Consider the following 20070-nt stretch of genomic DNA (forward strand, 5'->3'; position numbering starts at 1 on the left):
TAAGTATACCAAGTTATGTTTAAAATTACCCTTTGCATTTACACAAGTAAATAACTAACAAGTGAAACCCCCATGTCATCCTTTGTTTGGCCCCTTCAATTTCCCATGAAGTTGTATGTCTTGGCATTAGTACCGTGTTTCAAACACACGTTTGTGACTTCAAGTTTTGGCCAAATTTTTGTATCAATCATCAAATAATATGCAGAACCTATAAATTATTGTATCAATCATCAAATAATATGCAGAACCTATAAATTATGGCTTCAGCCCAGACATGGATCTAGTGTTAGTAACGAGCAACCAAACAGACTAAGATTTGTGTCGCATTAATGTAAGATTCTTGATTGAGACAAATGCGACCTTCTTCGGACAAGATTGAAGTTTATCATTGGTAGAAGACCTTGATGATGCAGGCAAACCAGCCTCTTGTGAAGATTCGTTGATGAAGGCTTTTGTGGTGTCTTGATCACTATACCTAGTTTCCTTGTCATCAATTTGTGATGAGCCAGTCAACAAATCAGTATTCATATCATCGATATGATTAGGATCTTCTTTTGCAACAACATCTGCTTCTACTCTCTCATGGAAAAGCTGATCATCTACACAACACAATTTACCAAGCCTTGGTTAAAATTAATGGCACCAACAAGATAAAAGTTAACTTTGGATATAAATGGTGATGCCACCAATAAAGGTGAGAGAAAAGTAATTCTTTTATTTATTGGGTTTGTATTCAATTTCATACATGCAAATCACTTGCAAAAACTGTGAACCATCGAGATGCCAATTTTTAAGACTAATTAAAAAGAACTCTAGAAATCAAAGTATAACAAACAAAACATGACAAGGTTAATTTAACAACAACAACAACACTAGTCTTATCCCAACAGGTATGGTCGATCACATGGATCATGCAATGCCATTGGGTTTGATTAAAACCAAATTCTCAACGATATTATTCATCATGATTCATGAGATCCCTTATAATAACTTCTGCCATTGTTTTTCTTGGATGACAAGATCAATTCAATCAAGACCAATGCTTAATAATAACTAAAGGAACAGAATATCGACTCCCAATTGTACTCACTCATCAGAACAAGAGAAGCTATTGAATATAAGTCATATCCGCAAGTGATCAAGTTCAATAGCTTATCTGAAATTGTTGAGTTCAGAAATATAGTAATATGAAAAAGACAAACTATTTCAAACACCATAAGAACTAGAAGGACGTTGTTATAAGGCAGTTAAATTGCCACAAACTGAACTAATACAAATAGTAAAATAAAGAAGACTTGATAATATGGAACAACAGAAACAAAACACATCATTCATGCTTCTTACCCCCAAGAAAAGACTCAATACTATTATAATTAACATCTGATGTTTGGACAGAAACATTTCCACCAGAGTCCTCAACATGACTTTCATCATTCGTTTTATGCTTCCTCTCAAGTAATATAAACTTGTCTGATTTCCAAACACACTCTAATGTAACAAAATCATCACTAACAGGGTAGAAATCTCTAAAAACCTGCATTGGTAGTATATATCAGAAAAGGAAGGGAAAGAATATATTAGTGTGCAGAATATCATTTTGGATTCATATCCATGTCTATGCATAAATATGTATACAAGGGAGAATTTGGTGGTACAAACTAACCTCAATTCCATTATGAGTTATTTTTATTGATTGCTTCGATATAGAGAGGGAAGAAACCATGTTGAACAATGAAACAACATCAAGCAGTATCTGCACAAGGAGAAAGAAAAAAGTTCAAATTAACTAAATCAAGAGCTGTAAGATCAATTCATGATCACAGAGAGGAATAATCTTCATTTTACAGTATCTAATTTCAATCTAATAATATCACTTTTACTTTCCAGCTAATTTAAAAATAACCTCTGCCTCAGTGTTCCACAATCCACATTAAATAAATTCCAACTTAAAAAATGATAAAACCTAGATTAAATACAATACATAAACTTGGGAAACTTACTTGTTGAACCAGAACTCGAAGACGTGCAAGCAAAGCCATGATTGTCACAGAAAATCCCATAAAAAAAGATTGAGCAAACAACACAGATACCTCACTATTAAATAGTCAAGGAAAGAACTTTTAAGTTGCAATTTTAATAGATTATCATAAAATTTCAAGAAAAATATTAAAGGTCACTAGTACTACTGGCATTAATGATGATAACAAAAATTCAAGGGTTTGTGTATTCTACTTCTCCAAAGTATAATCAATCATAATTGGAAATCAACTTTCAGAAATGTAGAATTTCGAAATCAACATAATCTACGACTGTATGAAGGGAAGGGGAAGATGACATCAACATTGGCAACTATGAACTAAGAAGTCCATGTTTCAATGAAGATCAAGATCAAACCAAAAGAGTGAACAAACATGCTTTATTATATAAAATTAGTATACGCAAGTAAACTCCTTATGTTTTACAAATAGCATTAAAGTTACAGGGGAAAAAAGCAAAGCACATGAAAAGGAATACTACAATCATATTATGGAGCATGTTATTTTATTTGGTAACACCAAGTACCAACTGGTATCCATTGTATGAAATAAACAAAAAGATTTTATAAGCATAATTCCATGATCAGAGTAAGGCCAATTAAGTAAACTATGATTATATAGAATAAATGAGCAAAGCATTAAAATACAAATCACACAAGACAAGTAGCAGAAGGATACGAAGCAGCCTTCAGTATAGGTTCAACCATCTGCATAAGAAAACAGAACATAAATTGAAATAGGAGAACATGTTCCATAAAAATAAACAATCCAAAATTAAATCTATTAAGATGCAAAAGGAAAAATGATTTCCATTAGTGTCAAACAATTTGTGTGAAATCCTCATTAAGTTATACTGTATACATGGAAAGAGGACAACTAATGAGCTACCACAGTATAAACACATTGATCTTATTGTACAGAGTAAGGAAAACAATTAGAATTTAGAGCAACAATAATATTTATCTGCAATTTTACCTCAGCTAGTAAGCGTGCAGCTCCTAACAGACGCTCCATAAAATTATGTTTATCACCATCACATTTTCTCCTTTTTAAGCTGTAAAAAAACGGTATGTAAAACACTATCATCATCGACAAGACAAGACTTATAAATTATGATATCATCATATGCTGAAGGGGAAATTTCATCATAAAATTATTTCAAAAACAAAAAATAAATCAAAAAATGAAATATGACCATGAGATGCTTGGTTATGCAAGAGAAAGTAAGCCATCACTTCCAGGACTGTAATATTTTTTCGCAAAAATAATGTTGCCACATCCCTTATCATATCCACACATTTTTTAAATCATACGTGCACAAGTTGCAGGACTAAATAATATTTTACAGTATGTCAGTATCATACCTCTTCACATGAATATTAAAATTTGTCATGTCCAATTTTTATGAGATCTTGTCAAATGAGAAATTTAAAGTTTTCCATTTATTTCTCGTTGCCTTGCACACGCAACATGCAAGGAAAAGGAAAACAAAATTCAACATATTGAAAAAAAAAATTCTCATGTCAAACTGTCAATGTGCTAAGCACCTGAGGCATAATAGTCCCCTCGTCCCTTTCCCCTCCATATTTGGTCATTAAGGAACACTGATACTAATTTTGAATGTGGTTAGAGAGGAACTGCTTGAAATATCAGCACGATAAACACAACATATTTTAAACATTCAATCATACTACCTATGAGCTATCATAATTTTATAGCTGACTCAATTCTTTGTACATGAATTGGGAAACATCAAGTAAAATAATTGTTAGAAATAATATAGACCTACCTCCCTAAAAGATGAAGCTTCTGTTTTGGTCTATCTCCTTTGATAACAAGGAGACATGATGATACAAGCTCCTCCATGTTTGCCGATTGCAGAAGTCTTAAATCCCTCCTAACCTACAAATTCCAATACAGCACAACTAAAACCCAAAGAGACAAAAATACACATGGCATACATGAAAACTCAAATGTAAATGCACATTTTCCATTCAACTTTCCACAAAAATGCAATCACGTCTAAAATTTGTATGCTACAAAGGAAAAAAAAACTGAAACATTAAGAAAAAAAAAACTGTGAAAACATTAAGCAATTTGTAATTGATTCATTTGTGAAACTGTAATGTGTAACATGTAATAGTGAACCTTCAAAAGACGCTGGAAATAGGAGCTGCGCCGGTGCTGGTTCTTATTCTTGTACACCATTCTCTGTAGGATGCCACACTCAGATTGGAGCTGGGGAAGCATAGATGTAATTCTTGCCTCTATTGTTTCAAATTCGGTTCCCATTGAGTCCCTGCAATTTAATCCAACAAATAAACATAAATTATGCATTAGTGATACAAACAACAAAGTTAATTGGAAAAAAAAAACTAAAAAACACTTTTACATTTTAACTCACACAAGTTTTGTAGGGGGGAAGTTTTGAGTTTCCCAGGAATCTTGGGTTGGGAATCAAATTCCCATATTTGGTATCCGTTTTAAAAAAATAAGATTCCTGGGAAATTCTAGGGAATATTTTTTAACTAGTTTCCCACGCAAACTTTCCCATGGAGGGAGGTGCGAATAATGTGATAAATGATTAAAATATCATGTTACTCTTATTAATGTGGTAAATGATTAAAATAAATGGCAAAAATATCATATAACTCGTTAATTTCTAGGAAACTTATCTAAATGTTTCCTATGGTCAACCAAACAGATTTTCCTCGTTCCCAAGAAACATGATGCCAGGAATCATGATTCCCGGGCATGAAAAAAACTTCTCCCCTGCCAAACTACCAAGAACGGACCTATATTTATTTCATGGGCTGCAAGTAAACCCTATTAATGTATTGATTGCTGCATGTCTTGTGCTGCAATTTTGGTTTCAATAAATTTTGGATAATCCCCAAAAACTAACACTTGTGTTGTATGTCAATGCAAAGTCCATGTATTATTGCTGTTTAAGCGAATAATACTTTAGAATAGAACTACAAACGGTGTAAGCATATTGAGAATTGAATAAAACTGAAAGGAAAAACACGAAAATCAGTCACCAGTTACACGAAACAGAATAACAGAGTGAATGGTTTCAGTGAGAATGTGAATCAAAACCTGGGGATCAACCAATACTCAGTATATAAAAACAGGTAATCTTTATTTCAGTCCAAAAGAAGAACCAGCTCCAAAGCTCTTAGATAGCTACTCTATAGTTAGACTTGGATTGAACTGAAGACTTGAACTTCACCTGTACAATTACTACGAGTCAGAATTTCATAGCAAATGCCTAAATCTACCCATAATTCATAACTAAATTCAAACAAAACCATATTACAATAAAAACTACTGAGAAAGCATAGAGAAAAACCCAACAACTCTTCAAAATTTAGATTGAATATGAAATTGATTCAAAATGCGACAAACCCCTCAACTACTTATAACCAAGGTAAGCCCCAAACTGGAATCATAATTAAAAATACTAAGAATTAATCAAAACTTTCCTTTTCAAGACAAAAAAAGGGCAAATACAACGGGGTGAGTCGGATTCTCTATTGTTGGTTTGACAATAATCATTGCAGGCGCCGCGGGGTTAATTTCCAAACCAAATGTTCATATTCTCCCGAAGTATTCCCGTCGAATGCGTCACTAATTTTTATCATAGACCGTGAGCTTATATAAAGTATTTTCCTTTTAAAATAATCTATTTTGATATGCTTTACAACAGAATGTTTATAAATGTGATATTATTTTTTAATATTATAAATTGTATGTTAAGTATTAAAAAAAATTAAACAAGTGTTTAAATATTATTACTTTTAAAAAAAATTATTATTTTTGTTAATTATTTTATAATTGATATTAGCATACAGTTTTTATTTTTGCAAAATAGTGTGATCTTTTAAAAAGATAGGTTCAAGTCATGTAATTTTACCGTTTCAATTTTAAAAAGATAGGGTCAGTTTTTATTTTTATTTTAGAGTGTATCCTTATTTCTAGAGAAGTGTCGCTAGTTTAATCTTTTTAAGAAGTAATATTGTTTTAGTTATTTTATTATTATAAAATATCAGCAATTTTTTATTATTATATTTTAAAAAAAATATAATTAGTTCAATCTTTATAAACACTAATATAGTTAGTTTCTCAATCTTGAAAATAGTTTCAATTTAATCTTTCAATCATATAATATAAAATTAATATTGAGTTAACTCTACAACTAAATAGTAAATTAATTTAAGGCCCGTATATTTTCAAGGTTGAGTAGAATTGATTTTAATTGAATTATTAAGTATAATTGAAATGTGTATATAATATCGATCATAAATGTACACTGGAAGATGTGTTTTTTTTATTATTGATAAATACAAGAATTAATACTCCAATGTTAAAATAAAAATAAACTTAATATCAAATAGGACAATTTTTACAAATAGAAAATTAATTGAGATAAATATAGTAGATTAAATTGAAATAATATATATAGAGAGTATATCTTATCTTATATAAGAATGAAAAAATTAAATATAAATTATAAAATTTAATATCAAAATGTCACATAATTTTTAAAATAATCATATAACATTAAATCTTAATTATTTATATTTAATTATAAAATCAAGATTTAATCATCTCACTTTTATATTATAATTTCTTCTCATATATATATATGCACGCGCAAGTACCGATCAGGCAACAAGTCTAAACAGTCCAAAACTCGGGATTCAAATGTTGATTAAGAACTAATTAAAGTATTCAAGAATCAGTCAAAACTGAGTAAAAACCTGTGCAAAGTGAACTGATTTTTTTTAATTTTATTAAATAAAATAAGTGGAAACTCTAAATATATGTAAATATTGTCAACATTTAAATATTATAATTTTTTTGAGACATTTTCCTTTATGCTAATGTATAATTTTATTTAAGAAATGATAATTTTTTATTAATTTATTGCTTAATCATAAGCATTACTCATAGCATTCACTTTAATTCTTTCACCAATCGACAAGCAATCATTGTAATACATTTCTTTAAATTACAGAACGGTTAATGAATTTCCTAAAAACAGTCACTGACGTCTTAGGGTCAATACTCAATAGTGAGGAGCTTTGCATTTTAGCCTTTACAATGAAATGATCAAAATTTCAGCCCAACATGCTATCATCATTTGCACAAATGGCGGTGCATTAACAGATGTACAGCAAAATCAGTGATATTAAAGAGTTACCTGAACGGGAGTCAGAGTTATAAGATTGATTTTATGATTAAAAAAAATGAGAAGAAAAAGAGATTGTAAGTTCGAATCTATCTCACTAACAAATTAACAACTAATATTAACCTTTCAAAAAAGAAAAGAAAAAAGTTATTTGAAATAAATATTTTTTTCTATTGGTAACATTTAAAACTGAAACTAATGCTAGGATTACAAAATTGAGCAGCTATAAATTATGCTGTCCAGTTTTGGGACAAGAACCAAAGCTCATGTGATACAATTAAAAGAAAAAAAAGGGTATTTACAGTAGTTACTACTACCATACCCTATATTACCATGGCCACCCAAAAACACCCACAAGCAGCACAGCCCAAACTCACACCTTCATAGTGGAGTTGATATGGTATAAGGACACGCATTGCAGATTTATGGTCCTTCCATGCACATATTTATGACAGGGATTGTTAGCCTCAAATGCTACTTGCGCTTGTACCTGAAAAGCAAATTTGAATTAAGACTTTATTCATTAGCATTGCACAAACAAGTGTTAAAGTAATTGTTGAGATGCATAAAGTAAATGTTGAGAGCACACTGAATTTTCACCGTGTTGTACAGCAAAAAAACAAATAAATAGCAATTTATTGGATCCAAATATCGAGTTCACCACAAAAATAGCAAATTCAATAAACCAAAGGAAATGAAAATGAGTGCAAAAAAATCGATTGCCTATATCATTATTGTTTAGTAGGGCTTCTCAAAAGCCTCACCACTCCAGATCAATGATTATTCCAACTTTAAAAGCAAAGAATTTTTGGACACAATCAAGATGGAATCAATGATATGTTGGATGCTTAAAAGCTCAGAAACATGCAACTAACTAGTTTCTGAAAAGAGACAAGATTTTTAATTAATACCTTGACTTGCTTTTGAATGAACTCTTTGACTTCTTTCCTCCTCCCACACCTCTTCTTTTTGACTTTTTATCCTTCATGTCAGTCTGGAATAACTCCCGCATCTCTTCTGTCCTTGAAGGAGTTTTTCGGGAATTATTATTAGATTTCTTTTTATTCTTCTCCACAATCTTGCCAGAATCTAAGGCCTTCTTGACAGCCTTCACTGCTTTTGCCCGTCGGTAAGCAAGATCAACAAGTGACATTCCACCCTTTTCTTTTTTATTTCCCCCCTTAGTCTGCAATTATATGCATTTCATTTTCAGTGTAACAAAGTAAGGAACAAAGAGTATATTTCAAACTTCACTGCACAGAGAATGTTAATAGGAAAGGAAAGAACTAAGGAGTACATACCTCTACTTGTTTGTCATCCTCCTCCTCCTCCAACATCTCTCTAGCTGCTTCCAACTTTCTACGCTTCTTTCTAGGCAAATGTTTCTACATCAAAGACATTCATCAAGTAAATACATAGCAACACATACATGCAAGCCTATTTGAATTTTATATGTATAAAACAAACAAAATCGTATGCATAACAAAATTGGTGAAAACTTTTTACCTCTCGCTCTCGCTTCCTCTTCTCCTTCATTCTGAGGTCTTCAGCTTGTTCAGCACTAATAACCTCTTTCCCAGAACTCTTGCACTTATCCATGGATGCCTGTTTACAATCATTTCCTTTCTTATTAACACAGGTAAAACATTTCACCTAACTACATTATGTTTTATAAAATAATTTTATATTATTTTATTACTTAAAATATTATATAATACTAAAAATATATATATTTAACTACTACCAGTTCAACCACAGTTTAACCATAATTAGACAATTGAACCTTGAATCAATGTCTTCACTGGTCAATCACCAATCCCGTTTTAAAACCATCGATGATAACCAATTAGGAGCAATCTTGGGAACTAATTAAGTTGTGTAATTATGATTGAATCATTGTAATTATTAATTAATTACTAACATTAGTTGCATGTTTGGTTTAGCTTTTATTCAAAGAAATAATCATTATTTTCCAGATACTTTCTTAAAAAGCAGAAAATGAGAGATTATTTCCTCAAAATAAGCTAATTTGGAAATGTAATACAGTAATATAGAGAGACCTTGTGCGAACTGTCAAGACACAATTTATCCCTATTCCCTAGTTAAAATATTCTTAGATTTCTCAAGTATAATGCTCCATTCTAAAATAGGAAAATAAATGCCAGTAATTTGAGAAATCATTTTAGCAAGATGAAACAATATTGTACCTTGGATGCTTTTGCAGCAAGCTTTTTCTCCTTCTCTGTGACAAACCAGGTTCTTTTGGGGCGGGAAAAGATCTCTTCCCTATGTGCAATCATGTTTTCGGCCTGCCAATAAGTGCATAATTTTATTGAGGGAAAATGTTAAGGATTAGAAAATGAAAACAATCAATACCATACAATAAAATTTTCTAAGTGATGCTACTTTGGAAATGCTATTCGCAAGACAAGATGAGAACACACAAAAACTGGACATAATTACATTTGTGTAATCCAAGGCATACCAAGATTAAAGTCAAGTAAAACAAAATAACTGAACAATACCTTTGTGGCCTCCATTTCAGCTTTTCTTAGAACTCTTTCTTCTCTGAAATAAATTGAAAATATAAATAAATACAAAAAAAAAGAAACTGAAAAATGAAAAAAATGAAGCCTTAGCAACTATATAAAATCAAAACCTCTCTTCATGAAGTACTTCAGAAATTTGGTCTTCCATTTGCTCAATTATATGAGACCACTTATGTATAGATTGCTCAGCAACAATACGGCTTTTCAGCTTTGAACCTGCCCTCTTTGCCTGATTAATTGAAAATCGACGTGTATAAGAAAAGATTATATAATGGCTCGTTTAAAACATCAACTTTCTTTTTCTTTTTTCAGTTTGTATGTTCTCTACCTGAACAGAGAATCAATAAGCTTTTCAACTAGGAAAATCCAAATTACTAGTAGAATTAAACATACAGCTACATGTAAAAACAATAAAGGTATTCTATATTTCTTCGGGTATCTTTTTAAAAGGTGATTAATAGGAAAGGTCAGTACAATCAGACCAAACGAAAACTAAAATTAGTAGATAATAATGAATGGGATATTTCTCTGTAGAGGATGCTATATGAATGTTTGATGTATAAACTCTCATGAAATGTCAAACTAGAATAACTAATTGGGAAAAATTAATATTTGGTTACAGAATCTATGTAAACGGGACCCAACATCCAGATCAGCATGCACAACTTTTTTATCTTAAAAGGAAAATCGTGCAAGGAAATATGAAATAAAGCTGAAAAACAAATGCAGCAACTCTTCAAATGATACTCACAATGGCTTTTAAAAGTGATCGGTCATTGTCAGTCACAAAAGTGACAGCATATCCTTCTCTTCCGGCTCTTGCAGTACGACCCACTCGATGAACATAGCTTAATACATAAAAAATAAATAAATAAATTATCAGGAATCCCATACAGAGAAAGAGATCATGTTAAGGTGAGATCAACATTTATCATTTATGTAGCAACAAAGGAAAGTGACAAAAACTGCAGGAAGACAATAACACACAACATTTCAAGCAGAGTTACTACCAATATGGATCATAGATTATACCTGGTAAGATCACGTGGACATGCAAAGTTGATAACTGTTTGAACACCAATAATGTCAAGGCCCTATAAATAAAGTCACATGCAACAGTGTCAGATCTATATCCAAAATCCAAAATGCGAAAAGGAAAAGATTTAATAATTGTATGTTCCCCTTAAGATAAAACAGTTCTATTGGATCAAAAAGGGGGTGTTTGAGATAATAATACCATTCAAATTCAAAGTGAGTAAAGAAGAAATAAACATCAAGGATTGACTCTTACACGGGCAGCCACATCTGTTGCAACCAAAAAATCCACTTGCTGCTTCCTGAACTGTTCCAAAGCCTAAATAGACAATCAGAAGTCAGAAAATCTTATGACAACCACAATCAATGCGGAAAATCCTTTCAACAAGAAAATAAATAACAAATGATCCAAATGAACACCATCATTTTAGTATCCCAAAAATGTTGATAGTAACACAACTACAAAGGCAACCCAAGAGCTAAAATACACAAATAAACACATCAATATTAGCAAGTAGCAACATACTTCAAGGCGCTGGGCTTGAGTAAGATTTCCATGAAGCTCAGCAGCTTTTAAGCCAGCTAATCCAAATATAATCTTCAATCTATGTGCAGCTTGCTTTGTTCCACTGCACATCAAAATGATAGATTAAACAGTTGGTTAGAGGTAGTAGAATAGTGGCAGAAGGGAAATAATAATCATAAAGCAGTGCAAATGAAGGAGCAGACTTAAAATCTGAAATAAAAAGACTTGTAGATGATGAAATGAAAACCTGAAGATGATGACTTTGGAAGTAAAAGTTTTGGAGCACATTGCAAGAAGAACTGCTTCCTGATTTACTTCACGCATTCTTCGTATTCTAACAACCCTGAAAAGAAAAACAGTAGTTAACAAAGCTCAAAGGATTTTACTAGACGCTAAAACCTAGCAAACTTCAAAAAATTTAACATAATAGTTTTTGCATAATTATCTTTTATGTGTAAAATACTCTAAACAAACATGAAACACACACTTCATCTGTTCATCTGTTTTTAGAGTTCAAAAAGCCGCTCTGGTTTCTATGTTCATTCCCTCAAAAGCTTTGCATATAAGGGAGAACATTGAAAAAGCATTACTTATTTAATTTTCTTTCAGAACCAATGTTGTTAATGGCGGATGGCGGTTCATGGCGGAAAGTAAAAAATTCGCCATAAAAATATGGCGGATGGCGTAGCGGAAAATGGCGGATGTCATGGCGGACCAAAAAAAAAAAAAAACATATATATAAACTCATTGAAATTGAAAAAAACAAAGGATTGCATTCAAATAAACTAAAAAAGTTTTATGAGTTCATACAATAATCAAGTACCAACACCAAATAAACTCATTAAAGAGTTCAAATAAACTCAGCCATTTAAAAGAGGACTGAATAGAAAAAAAAAAAAATTGTGGTGTCAAATACGAAAAAAAAAAATGGGACTGTTAAAAGTAAAAAGGGGTGTCAAATAGCAAAAGGAAAAAAAAAAGCTGCAGACAGAAAACAGGGGGTGTCAAACAGCAAAAATAAAACTAAAACCTACGCCTTCTTCTTCTTCGCGACAGCAGTTTCGTCTTCTCCGCGAGAACTCCTCGCTGCAGGCCGCCGTTCGTGACAGATGCGTCGCTGCCGGAGCTCGTCGCCGCTGTTTGTGCCGGTGCGTCGCTGCCGGAGGTCGTCGCGGCTGCATGCGCGTGCGGCTGCGGGTGTCGCGGCTGGGTGCGCGTGTGGGGTGCGGGAGGGACGCCATTTTCCGCCACCCCGCCATAACTGCCACGACCGCCATGGCTATGGCGGCCGCCATGGCGCCGCCATCCCAAACCCGCCACGCCACCGCTATTCGGTGGCGTTTTTTCGAAAAACCGCCATGGCGCCGCCATGGCCGCCATTTAACAACACTGTTCAGAACAACTTGTGATTTTATCACTATCATATGACATACAGCTAATATCAATGGAAATGAGTGATGAAATTAGAAAATATAAAGGGAAAGTGAAATAGTAAAGAAATTACTCCTCAGTCAAGGTTGCTGGCCGTTTTGTAGATGGATCAGCAGAAAGACGCAAGGGCTTTGACAGGGAAAGTTTAATAAGTTCATCAACCTCCTCAGTCATTGTTGCTGAAAACAACATAGTCTGCCTTTTTTTGGGACACAAGCGAACCTGTCAAACAATAAAAATTGGTCTAAGACTTGTTTTCATCAAATACTAAAATCAGGATAAATTATAAAAACAGCATATTTAACTGTAATGATTCTTCCACTAAAACTTACAAGTTCTTGAATTTCAGCACTAAATCCAAGCTCCAATAGACGATCTGCCTCATCAAGGATTAGAACAGCAAGATCATCCAAATCCACGGACATAGCATTGCGTAAATGGTCTATCATGCGTCCTGGAGTAGCCACAACAATGTCTGGCATTGTTCTCAAAGCAGCCTCTTGCACCTAGGATGAGAAAACACCATTTTTAAACAATAAATATTAAAGGAGGCAATCAGCATTACCTGCGTTACCAATCAACTAGATAATAGTGGGAATTTTTAAAGCTCACATTGCATGCTCTCATCCATTAAAAAACCACCTAATCATGTGATATATATTATCAGTAAGATAACATCTGGTCAAAATGAGAAACCACATATTATGAAATCACCAATGAACTTTTGTTTATCAAATACAATCCTTCGTATTTTCCCATCTGATTAGTTTGAACTTTGAAATATTTCTTCAAAAGGCTCACTATCTAGTAAGCCATGAGGAAAGGTCATTGTTACAAAAAGCTTTGTTACAGCAATAAATATCATCAACAAAAAGAGATCAGATAATATACAGTGCTCAAATATGTCAAATTTAAGTTAATACTAGTAGGAAAGAAAAATCATCTCTTGAAACAGAAGGATTGATTATTGTGTCAAACAGACAGGAAATGTATTGTAACAGGACCCAACATTTATTGGAATTGTAGATGGAAATGTATAAAAGACGGAAGGTGGAAGAGGATATTTCCAATGGACAAACATAACCCAAACAGCTGACTACATACTGAAAGTATCACAAGAAGCAAATAACTCTATTCTGAACCATCAGCATATCTTATAATTACAAGTCATCATGAAATTGAAACAGTGATCAAACCTTTGTTGACAGACCCCCAACAACCAGGCAACACCTTATATCAGTAAACTGAGCAAGCTTCTCTATCATACTGTGAACTCTGTCAAAAATAATTAGAAATAAGTATTTGGAAAGCGATTTACATGAATCATGGAAAGAGTGCTTTCAAAATTTTACATCTACAACCTTTCACTGGAAGTATGATAGAATTTGTATTCACATGAATACAATTATATATACATACATATTGATTTAAATGAAGCATAATTTGAATTAGAGCATCGACAAGTTTGTACTTATATTTACAACAAAAAATTATTTCAATAATTTTAAATAAATAATTAAGGTATTGAGTAATGCAAAAATTAGATGCATCCAATGCACAACCATGAACTGAGCCATGTATACTCAATGAAGCACATTAGTTCAAGCTTTTGCAAAGGTGGCAGTGAAGAACATGCATGCAATCATAGCCATGATGCAAAGCCATATATGCTAGTAGGCACACCACACACAACATACTCAGCTGAATAAAAGAAGAGAACATTTATAGTGCACTTCAGTATCTATGGGCCACTTGCCCTCCTAGCACAACTAAATATTTTCAATATTTTTACATAATAAATATGATCCAGATGAAAAAATGAGAACAATTATAAAAATACTTACTGGACTGCCAACTCTCTGGTCGGAGTAAGAATGAGGACCCTTATTGCACGCATGCGCTTTGGACGGAACAACAACCTCTCTAAAGTAGGTAGTGCAAATGCAGCTGTCTGCATGGAAACACAATAGCAGGATATGAACAAAGGGGATTAAAAGAAACACCATCATACAGAAACTCAGGCACCAAACCACAGAAGCAAGGCATCACAAATTAACAAACACCCAAAGAAAGTAACAAAGAGATTACCTTCCCTGACCCGGTAATGGCACTACCACATATATCACGACCACTCAATGCCAATGGAATACAAGCTGCCTGTTATCAAAATTCAAAATCCCAAAAAAAATGTAAAATTGTCAGGACAAAGTGTCCTACACGGGATAAAATAACATAAGCAATTCCAGTAATGCTAAGATTCAAAAGATAAAGCTAAGTCAATTCTTGAAGGTAATGTGTCCTAAATAGCATTGAACTACACAACCAATAAGGCTGAGAATTAAAATTAAAATAAAAAATAAACAAAGATGAAAATAAAAACCTGAATTGGTGTTGGTTTAGAATACCCCAAGGCCTCACAAGCCCGGAGCAAAGGGCGAGACAAATTGAGCTGCAAGAAGGAATCGGCATGGAAAGAGGTTCCACCAGAAGGAGCAAAAAAGGATTTGATGTCACCATCATTACCCTCTTCTTCATCTTCTTCCTCCGGTCTATAATCTTCCTAAACAAACCCAACAAATTAAAAAAGAAAACAAAATCAATTTTTGAAACAAATAAACACTATTTCCTATCATGAATCACAATGCAAATCCTGAAACATAGAAATGTTAGCAACACACTCTTTTAAACACACAATTATAAGCTCAAATTTATTGGAAAACACAAAATTAAATAGGCCTCACTCCTTTAATGACCCCCCACTCATGATCTAATAACCAAAAAGGGCATGTATAAAGTGTGTTACTATCACTCCTCTAAAACAAATAAGCACTCCTTATAATCTTTCCTAAACATACCCAATAAACAAATAAGCAAACTTTTATAATAAAAAAAAAACACTTTCTATTTAACTCAAAAACAATCTCTGGGACAAACCCAACAGCCCTTCTCTGATCTCCCTAAACAAACCTAACTACATAGAACTAACAAAAACGTAACATTTGAATCAAATAAACGCTTTCTCATGCTAAATAAAGAGAAGAACTTCTTCTATAACGCTCCCCAACAATCCCAACAAATAAAAAAAAAATCTATCGTGTATGAGTAAAAACCCAGAAGGGTATACGAATGCACGAAAAAACAAAACGAAAACCCAATAATTACTTGTTCATCAGGTTCGGACTCGGAGCTGTGGTCGAGCTCAGCAACGAGAGGCGTGGAACGTTGTTTGAGTGCTTTTGAGATTTTCTCGTCGACCGAGGTTGTGCTCCTGCGAGCGTGTTCCTCGGCCACTGATTCCGTGTATTTGGCGAAGTCCCATGGAGACTGTGTTTTCTTCTTCTTCTTCTTCGGAACCCGCGCTTCTTTATGCCCTTCTTCTACTTCTCCTCCTTCTCCTTCTGACTCTGATTCTGATCCTGACTCTGGTTCTCCTACTGATTCTTCTTCTTCTTCTTCTTCGTGTTCGGAGTGTTCGATTTCTTCGTCGCTAGGAGGGTCGAAGACGAAGCTCGGCGACATTGTTGGTTCTTTTTGCCGCAGGTTTTTAGAAGGGTTCTTCTTTTTCTGGTAGTATAGTAGTCGTTGCTGCTGCTGCTGCAATTTCAACGATTTCATAGGAGCAATGGGCCGGGTCGGGTTGAATAAACACTTTGCTCCCTTTTGGCCCAATGGGCTTTGTCCATTGGATAGGGTCGGTGATGTACCTCACCTTCCATTCCCTTTTCAGCCATGGGAATATCCTTGATTGGTTACACCAAACTAATCTTTTGCGAGCTTTATTTGATTATGGTGAGAGACTATAACATGTCTCTTATCATGGAAAATATTTTTTTCATTATTAGATATATCACTATTTAAATAGATGGTTGAGATCTATTTTTTTTTCATTTTTTATTTTTATCAATTTGTCTTGAAACCCTAACACCTCATCATTTCTCCCATTATCCAATCCCCTCATTCTCCACCTTGTCGCCTTGCTTGCATTCACTTTTGCATCATCTCTTATTCTAGCCTTGTTCTCCCTCATCGAATATATCATCTTCCTTCAACACTCTCTAGTGTGATTGTGGTTTGCGGTAGTTTTGTGGTGGGTGCAAAAGAACATATTTTCAAGGTAGTCGCTAAGAAGCATTGTAGAGGAACAACTAATCTTCCTTCTTGGTGACTTCATTGCATACATTTCCAAATTGGAGCATTCGTGTTCACTCTCAAATCAAAATCATGCACTTGCTTCTAAATTACCTTCAATTTTTTTTTCTTTTGTTGTGTTCTTTGTTTGTTGGGTTGGATTTTATGGTTATGGTTTACACTCATGAAGTTGTGGGTAGCGAGAGGGAAAGGAAAAGAAAAGGAGGAAAAAAGAAATAAAAAAATAAAGAACTGTCATTGCTGGAAATCGTTTTCGGCAGCAGTGTATAATGGTTTGAGGCAATGTATAATGGTTTGGGACAATATTTATACCTAGAAGTTATTATTTGAGCAAAGATGGTAAGGACAAATCCAAAAAAAGAGGTGAAAATGAGAAAAGGAACAAAAGGAAAAAACCCTAAACCATTGATTTGAAATCAAATTGGTCTCCCACAATGGGTTACAAGATGAAAAGTTACTTCTAACTTTGTAAACTGTTAGAACATGCAAAAGACTTTTTCGACAACTATCACAAGTTTACCAAAAAAGAAGTGTAGAGGATGAAGGAAAAAATGTTTAGAATTTTCAAACATAGTTAGACCCACCGTATCCAAATAAGGAGAAATAAAAGATCAAGTGACTTGACACATCGTGCAATGATGCATCAGCCCAGAAAGTAGGCCTCAAGCATGGGGTTCTGGTGTAGTATGATAAAACTCATGTGTAGCCTTTGTTCTTTACCAATCTTACAGAAAACAAAATGTCTTTCATTGTATTTTTCTTGCACAACTTTTATGTCTTCACTTGGCTGATGGTTGTGCACAAAAACTACACTTATGACTTACCTTTTATCCACTGGACACAACAAAATAAAAATTATGAGTTTTTATTGAGTAGATATTTCCATCATCAAAAGCTTAATTGATGACATCATTTGAATTAACCAATTTATCCTCGTTCAGAACATGTGTCATTTAATGAGGAAATGGTTTTTTGTAGTTTTCCTAGCCTAAAAAGTGCATATATGGGAAGTAGATATGTTTTTCCCCCTAAATTGAAAGAAATTATTTTATTATCTTATTTTTTTAAAAAAATACAATTTTAGTCCTTAGAACCAGACAACAATAGGTAAAATGTGGTGTTGTTAGTATTTGACATGTGTCCACTCTTAAGCATCACATTACCACTTATTGTTTTATTCATATATATATATATATATATGTGTGTGTGTGTGTGTGTGTGTGTGCGCGCGCGCGCGCATGCGCGTACCTGCTTACCAATATATATAAACAATAGAAATTGATATACATAAAATTAAATTAAAAAAATATCATCACATGTAAAATTTTATTATGGTAGTGAAAAATTTAAAGTACTAATAATTATTATGGAGTCATATTTTATTAAAATAATAAAAATTTAAAATCAGTCCATCAAAAGTAAAATTAAAATTAAAAATGTATTATAAGTGTAATAGTTTTTTAATCAACAAAACTCATCAATATAAAGGTACCAAAATAAAACACAAATAACATTGGCTAACCAAAGGTTATTTTGTATTTATATCACAACATATAGAAATATTTAATAACCCTTGATACAAAGGTAAACGAATTTATGTAACATAACTTATACCCAATAAAATTATATACATTCCTAATATATGTTAAATTATATCCCATATTCTAATCCCCACTACCAAAAAGTTCATATTACAAAAGAGGGATTTAATCCCACCAAACAATACCCTCTCTTACCCTTTCCAAATGAAAGGCAAGTGCATTATTGGCCTCAACCGCTGCATAGCAGCCACAATAAACCATCAACAACCAATAATGTAATCCGAAGAATTAGTTGCCTAAAGAACATTAGGGCAATGAAAACATTTTTGCTTGTTATAAATCCAAGTCCAAGATTGGAACTTATATCATCAATCAAAAAAATTTGATCCACTAGGACATCATTAAAAATACTATTGTTCCTTATATTTCAAATACAAAAAATTGAAACTTGTCACGCCCATCAATTTCCAAAAGAAGCCTTGTAAGTTTTCATGGAATGTGGTTGGAAGATTAGACGAAGACCAAGAGCAACATTCCACCCAAATATGCCAAGCTACCTTGCATGAAATTAAATTAAATATAGTGAACTGACTCAATTTGAAGGTGACAAAAGCAACAATGTGGAATTTCCACCAATATATTCAATCTTTGCAAATTCTCATTTGTAGGAAAATAATCCTTTAGTGCCCTCCATGAGAGAAAGTCCACCTTATTAGGAATCTTGATTTGCCAAATAAGTTGGAAAATGGCTTTGGACACCTTTTCATCACCCCCTCCAGACTAATTAATTATAAGTTGAAGAAGTTGAATATACTCCAGAAGGACAATGTTTCTATATACATGAATCATCCATTTCCCTTCTAACCTATACTGAGGTGAGAACATCTATTAATTTTTGTATAAGGACATTTTCCTACTCAAAAGTATTTATTCTCTATGTGAGCTCCCAACTCCAACTATCATCACTCCAAGCACTCATCCTTCCTATAACTTCCCTTTTTTGTTCCAAACTTAGGAATAGTCTAAGGAATAAATTCACCAAACTTTTTATGTTGACCATGCATACAACCAAAACCTAAAGGAATATCCCACTCTAATTTTCCATTCAATTCCCTCATCAAACCATTTATCATCACTTCCTCCCCTACAAACTTTTCTTTAATCTTTCTGTCACAAAAAGCTCCCTTGGAGCTTCTACATCCCTCATAACACCTAATCTATCCTCATATTTTGAAATAAGCACCTTTGTCCATAACCCTTTTGGATGTTGAACAAGGTTTCACCTCTATTTCCCCCAATAAAGCTTCATTAAAAACTTTTAAATACTTTAGTCCCAAGCCACCCAACTTCTTGCTTTTGCATACATCTTCTCAACTCACCCAAGCTATTTTTTGTTTAGCCTTGTCCCTTCCCCATAAGAATCTACTTTGAAACCCCATAGATATGTTACAAACTTCTTTAGACACTTTAAAAAAAGGAAAATAATAAAAGAGGAAAAGATACCAACACCAAATTTGCCAAGCAAATCCTACCCTCAAAAGATATTCTTATGCTTCCAAAGAACTAATTTCCTAGAAAATTTATTAATCATGAGTTGGCACATCTCCAC

General features: G+C 33.2%; 2 protein-coding genes across 3 annotated transcripts; both read right to left on the reverse strand.

Moving 5' to 3' along the window:
- LOC100791765 (uncharacterized) lies at positions 1-5642 on the reverse strand. 2 transcript variants are annotated; one of them, NM_001254480.3, is made up of 10 exons: positions 5522-5642; positions 5136-5268; positions 4185-4335; positions 3826-3938; positions 3012-3090; positions 2715-2743; positions 2001-2094; positions 1664-1753; positions 1345-1534; positions 1-599 (listed from the first exon to the last, which is right to left on the reverse strand). In NM_001254480.3, the coding sequence occupies exons 3-10, from the start codon at positions 4326-4328 to the stop codon at positions 310-312; spliced, it is 1029 nt and encodes a 342-aa protein (NP_001241409.1). In that variant the 5' UTR covers positions 4329-4335; positions 5136-5268; positions 5522-5642; the 3' UTR covers positions 1-309. The 2 variants fall into 2 exon arrangements, 1 of the variants encoding a protein (NP_001241409.1); XR_003267813.2 differs by lacking the exon at positions 5522-5642 and having other exon boundaries at positions 14-208; positions 249-599; positions 5136-5274.
- A 1738-nt stretch (positions 5643-7380) lies between these two features.
- Positions 7381-16401, reverse strand: LOC100791233 (DEAD-box ATP-dependent RNA helicase 28). Its single transcript, XM_006575103.3, has 19 exons — positions 15934-16401; positions 15152-15331; positions 14860-14928; positions 14616-14722; positions 13968-14046; positions 13104-13277; positions 12845-12993; positions 11588-11683; positions 11341-11443; positions 11071-11133; positions 10812-10873; positions 10531-10627; positions 9890-10008; positions 9756-9798; positions 9438-9539; positions 8737-8835; positions 8532-8615; positions 8142-8416; positions 7381-7720 (listed from the first exon to the last, which is right to left on the reverse strand). Exons 1-19 carry the CDS (start codon positions 16384-16386, stop codon positions 7705-7707), a joined length of 2370 nt encoding a protein of 789 aa, XP_006575166.1. The 5' UTR covers positions 16387-16401; the 3' UTR covers positions 7381-7704.
- Positions 16402-20070: the final 3669 nt, after the last annotated feature.

The sequence above is a fragment of the Glycine max genome, chromosome 8 (assembly GCF_000004515.6).
Source record: "Glycine max cultivar Williams 82 chromosome 8, Glycine_max_v4.0, whole genome shotgun sequence".
NCBI classification, from domain to species: Eukaryota; Viridiplantae; Streptophyta; class Magnoliopsida; order Fabales; family Fabaceae; genus Glycine; species Glycine max.